The 6,000-nt window shown below is 34.1% G+C and overlaps 1 protein-coding gene across 2 annotated transcripts in view; it reads left to right on the forward strand.

The window, feature by feature from the left end:
* The window catches only part of LOC117968139 (17-beta-hydroxysteroid dehydrogenase type 3-like), a 31,314-nt gene extending 26,379 nt beyond the window's left edge, over positions 1-4,935 (forward strand). For both annotated transcript variants that reach the window (XM_059035039.1, XM_059035034.1), the window contains 5 exons: positions 41-75; positions 1,565-1,646; positions 2,443-2,508; positions 3,346-3,495; positions 4,089-4,935. In XM_059035039.1, coding sequence (XP_058891022.1) covers positions 41-75; positions 1,565-1,646; positions 2,443-2,508; positions 3,346-3,495; positions 4,089-4,181 — 426 coding nt within the window. In that variant the 3' untranslated portion in view covers positions 4,182-4,935. The remainder of the gene's footprint in view (positions 1-40; positions 76-1,564; positions 1,647-2,442; positions 2,509-3,345; positions 3,496-4,088) is intronic.
* The last annotated feature ends 1,065 nt before the right edge of the window (positions 4,936-6,000 follow it).

Genomic DNA, 6,000 nt, shown 5'->3' on the forward strand with positions numbered 1-6,000 from the left:
TAAAAATCAAGTATGAAAATGTACATTTATTCCAATGCAGATGTCCAAGATCATTTTGCCACATATGGAAAAGAGGTAGGTTTCTTTTTCTTTTCTATAACAGTTTAGTTCTGAAATATTGAAAGGAGTGCTGTGTAAAAAAATAAATAAATAAACTCTAGAAACATTTTAGTAGAGTATAAAACTGCTGTGCTCCACTGTAACTGTGTGCCTTTTAAGTTAGCAACAAAATGGACACCACCACATTTACTGAATGGTGCACAAATAAGAGGCTTCATAGTTTTATTTATTTTTTAAATGAGTTTCTATTATGATATTCGAGACTATAGTATGACTGACTTGAGTGAGCAATGGAGCATGTATAACTAGAGATTTAGCTTGTAAAAGAGCGTCTGCAAATTACAGCAGGTAAACATTTTTAATCACAATTTCTAACAGTACAGTACAGTACAGTATAGAGAATTGAAATAACAATTTAACGTAATTCAATAGAACCTCGCTCTGATTAATTATAAAAACCAGCTCCATATTAAGTCCAAACTCTGTTAGTTCCTTATAATATGCTGTATTTGCATTGTACGGTCTGATGGTCTTTGGTGTTTTTAGTGGAAAAATAGATCCAGAAATTGCATTTAAGGTAGTCCTTTTTAGGACATAACAGACATTAGAGTCTACAGTATGTCGTTTAAGTACATAAGTCAGACTGAACAAAGACCCATTTGGATCGCACTGTATGGTTTCCAAGTGCATTTATACAGGAGTGTGTTTCAGAATTGTTATTGGGTTATCTTTTCCATTACATGTCCGTACACGTTTGGGAGAATGATCTTTTGCACATCAACTTCCGAAGGCATATAACTGTTTCCATCATAGTATGGAAATGGAATTGGATAATTTTCTTTCTCTGGTTATAAAGATCGTATTTGGGAATTGCTTAGAACTCCTGCCAATGCTTCTCCTTCAGTTCACATTAACAAATAGATATGTCCTATTTATTCTGTTCTTTGATTTCTGTATGCTGCTGATTAAGTTTGAACCACACATGTTTTTATTGTGTTGCTTGTACTTGCAGTTGTCTTTTTTTGTTTTCCAGTACCCCTTCGTAAATAAGGCCTTTGGTAAACCACCTGGTTAAACAAACAAATAAAATGTAAAGAGGAAAAACAGTGTTTCTGTCAGAAAGTTCATATTATGATTAAATTCTGAAAACGGTACATTTTGGAAGATGTGAAATATTTTAAAGGCTCAGATTGAGACATATGAGACATAAGTCAGACTGTTATTTCTGATAATTATGGTTCTGCCAAAATAATGCTGAAGAGGTGTAGCTTTTCAGATACTCCTCTTTATACAAATCGGACGGCATCCTAACAATACATCTCACCCATGCTTCTCTATCCATGCACTAAGAGGGGACTGTGGACATTCATCTTTTGCTTACTGAGTCTAGATGGAGAGAACAATGTAAAGGTGCTAGAAAGACCATTGCTGACCAAAATAAGTGTCATTTTTAATGAATAATACAATGTGTAGTTACTAATGTCATGTTTTATTGTAATTTCAGAAAGAAAGGAGTGATTCTAAACCTGTCCTCAGGTACAGGTTGTTTTCCTTGTCCATTGTACAGCATCTATTCAGCATCAAAGGCAAGTTAAAGTCATTCTTCTTTCTTTGGAACTTTTCTGAATTTGATTATTTTTTCCCCAGGGATTTCAGGAATAGGTACAAACAATTGTGACCACAGTGATATTACTTGTCTACTGGCAGAAACGTACAACAAACATTTCCTGGCAGGATAGTTGCATTTAACGAGTAAATTATTCTTTCTTGAAAATGCCCAAACAGTATTGCCCATATAACTGTTTACTATTGTAATAAAGCATAGTGAAAGCAGAGATGTACTAGTCTGACTGTAGTCTTTTAAAAAAAGATTTTCTTCATTTTATTAGTAAAAAACATGTTTTAACTAATAAAATGAAGAAAATCTTTTTTAAAAGACTTCAGTAACTCTTATCCTGATTTTGAGTGTGCGACCAATTGGTCTTTTGGACTTCAATCTATAAATCAAGGTTGTTGGATTGATCTGAGAAGTGAACGTAAGTCCAAACAGACTTTCTTTTGTTTTGATTATATATATATATATATATATATATATATATATATATATATACACATACACAGTATATACAGTATATAATATATAATTATATATATATATATAATTATATATATATATATATATATATATATATATATATATATAAATTGGTCCAGCTACAATAGCTCATCTACTTGAACGTTCTTGATTCTGTTTTGGTTCACTATGATTGTAATCAGGTGCAAAGAGGGAAGTTTATTGGGAAATACAATCATGTTTTGGTTACTGTATCTACAAAACTATTGTTTCTGTCTAAGATCTGTGTTTTTACTGTAATCCTACAGGTTTTTGTTGACAGATTTTCAAGGGGTCTTCAAGCTGAATACGGATATAAAGGAGTCATTATTCAGGTAAAGTTGAGAATTCAGTTAGCGTCTTCATTCTTTCCAGTCAGGTGCACCCCGATAAGTCAGTGGATGCACCTATTCATTATTCTGACTTGAGGGTTCCCCTAAGCTAACTTTTACAGACAGTAGCTGCTCAGGTTGCTAGGCTACAGTCTACCTGACATGTGCAGCAGTATCATTTGGAATGAATGAACTCAATGGCCTGTTGGTTTTAGATGTTTTATTTTTTTTGTATTTTTAGAAACCATTAAACCGTCAAATGCCTACTGCAACAGTTATTCTATACATTTAATATATAAAACATATATTTGGTCAAATTCATATGTATTTAGTCCAGTTCTCAGTTTGTATCAGTTCCTCTCTAAAATTAAAGACAAACTGGTAATGTTGCAGAACTGTAATACTGGAGAAACTACTTACTGAATTGGTCTATTTAAAAAAAAAAGTAGACAAAAGCACCTCTTAATGCCGCCACCCTAAAATGTCCAATCAGTTAGCTGCCCACCTCTAGAGGACAAAGGCCAGTCCTGCAGGTGTCAGCTTGAGCTCACCAGGCACCTGGCCAGTAGGGTCTGCTTTAGTGTGATGAGGAGAAACAGTCCCTCCTGGTTTTGCCTCCATAAACCATGGGATCACCAGAGCCAATGGGATGCACCCTCTGGAATCCCCAGTGAAGAACAGCTAATTCATGCAGCCAGGACACAAACCCACGCTCCCCTGACTATATGACTCACCCTGCACCCAGCCTCTGCCCTGTTTCACAAAAAACAGAAAAGATGACCTATAATTCAGTTAATTATAACAATTCAATTGTCCAATAATACTTCCATATGTTTTTAGTCTGTAGCACCTTATGGAGTTTCCACCCCTATGACACTAAACCAGAAGGCTAATATGGTAAATAAAACCGCAGAGGACTTTGTAAATGAATCATTGGACCGCGTTTTGGTTGGGGACCACGTCCATGGATGCTTTGCTCATGAAATTCTGGTAAATATCTAAACCTGAAAAATTCAAGAGTTCAGTCAGGCAATATAGTATATTGATAAGTATATATATAATAAGTATATATATATATATATATGCTGCAGAACAGTAATGAGCAAGTGTATACAGTACATAGTACGTAATACATACATACATTAAAGATATTGAAGCTAGTAAAATAAGTAAAATGTACCCATTAGAAGTTAACCATTGTTTGGTGTCATATTCCAGTTTAGAAGAACAAGGAAACAATTCCTGTTGTTCTGTGGAGCCTTACTAATTGAAGTGCTTAGTGTAAGAATTCCAGTATTTCTAGTTTACTACTATCCACATTGCTACTATACAACAAAAATGTGTCATTTCATATTTAAGTCTTATTGGATTAAATAAAGCATTATATTTATTAACCTGTTCTAGACTATTGTTTTTTAAAACTGAACCACTGCCACAAAATGACCATAGTTGGCAGCCTCCAGTTGAGAGAGTATCAGAACTGAATGTCGAGGTATTCAGGTCAGGGTTGAAATATTATTGAAGGGCTGATTATTCTGTGCACATCAGGGTTTAATTGCATTTATTTTGTTTTGTACTTACAGGCATTGATAATAAAAACAATTCCATTATGGGTCCTGCACAGCAGCGTATCACAGGAGAAAGCCATCGATTATGTAAAGAACAGGTTGTCTTAATCAGACATGTGAAGATTTCATTTTATCTTTACGCATATCTAGAGACGGGCTTAATACCGACTGCTCATTTTGTATTTATAGCAGCTATGGGGTATGTTTTAGATTTTAGATTGTAACGTTTGGCTATCTGGGGTGGCAGGGAAATGTATAATCTAACATATTTAAATATATATATATATATATCTGCACACTTAATAAACTCGTTAAACATATTGCACATAATAAGTTTGTTAAATAGATAGCATATAATAGATTAGTTAATCATCAATTAAATAAACAAATAAATAACACAGCCATTTTATGATTTCAATTTCAAAATTCCAAGTGATCTATTTATCATGATTTAGGAAAGACCATTCATTATGCTGTATTGTTTATGATTTGTTCTTAATTAATTAACACTACTGGCACTATACTTAACTTAGACTATTAAAAAAAAACTAGTCAAAGGCCCATTTATTCTACGCATATAAAAGAAAACTATATAGCATAACTAGCCAGTTATGATGCATTGCACTAATAGAAAGCGGTTTACAATTACATAAACTATAAACCAACAAAACAATATATTAATTAATGTTGCGCAAGAGTTCCAGCAAGTTTGTCCAAATAAGCAGAAGTGAAAGAAAAGGAAGTAAAGTGCATCTGTGCATAGGAACAAATCGAAGTGGATTATTAACATTAGTTTTAAGAGCGATTAGGCTAGTAGTCAAGAAAAAAAAAAAGCTTTATCCCCTGCCCTTGGAATCCCAGTGTTACATAATTTTATCTCTCTTTTTTTTTTTTTTTTAAAGGAAGCTGGTAATATATTTAACTTGTAAAAGAGATTTTAATCTCAATGTGCTTACCTAGTAAAATAAAGGTATAATATATAGCCAGGTAAACCGACACATTTACCTATCGTCACAAGATTACATTTATAACATTCTGCATCATGTGTGTAACTGTTATGCAACACTGCAGCTACCAACATGACACTGTAAAAAGGTGCTGTGTTAATAAATCTAACTTGTACCAAAAATGTTTCATAGTTGTTTTTTATGTAATGTCAACAGGCTAAATTGTTTTGGAAGATGGCTAGATAATAAGGCATATGTTCCAGAGTGGTCAGCTGTCTTTATCAGTATAACAGCCCAAACTAGCATATAGAAAAGAGCCCACCAATAATGGCTGATATAGGGGAATACTTGATAAAGAATACATTAGAATGTAACGGTGCTCAAAACCATAAGCACCCAAGACATCCCTCTAGTCTAAATGATCTGCAATCCTGCTAGCATATTACATTCCCGCGGCCCACAATTCACAAATAGCACTTATATTCAAAATCAACCAAGCCTATGGTGAGTGACTTTTTAGAAGAGAGTTAGGAGAGATGTATTTGATTGTGTTACACTTTGTCTTCTAGTAAGCTTTAGCAACCCAACATAGACATCCTGTATGGTGTAGAAAGACAAGACCATTTAAAAGCCAAAACGAAATCCGAATACTGGGTGTCAGTGTTCAGAATATACAAAGAGCTTCCACAACAGGAAACTCACAGTAAAAAGAGTGTAACAAAGAGATGAGAGGCAAAGCTGGTACCCAGCTGGATGGAAAGAGAACCATCAACATTTGGGTTGTGTGGAAAAACAACCACTTGTGTTCAGGTCTGTCAGTCCTTTACCATTTAAAATACTGCCATTGGATGTAAACCGCACTACAGGTCGTTACACTAAACCGTTACCTGTTTACTACATGTACTGCACACACAGTGAGGACCGAACTCCATAAACAAACAACACAAATCTAACATTAAGTCATTTTCCTAGTCATCTCA

This window comes from Acipenser ruthenus, chromosome 1 (assembly GCF_902713425.1).
Source record: "Acipenser ruthenus chromosome 1, fAciRut3.2 maternal haplotype, whole genome shotgun sequence".
Taxonomy (NCBI): domain Eukaryota; kingdom Metazoa; phylum Chordata; class Actinopteri; order Acipenseriformes; family Acipenseridae; genus Acipenser; species Acipenser ruthenus.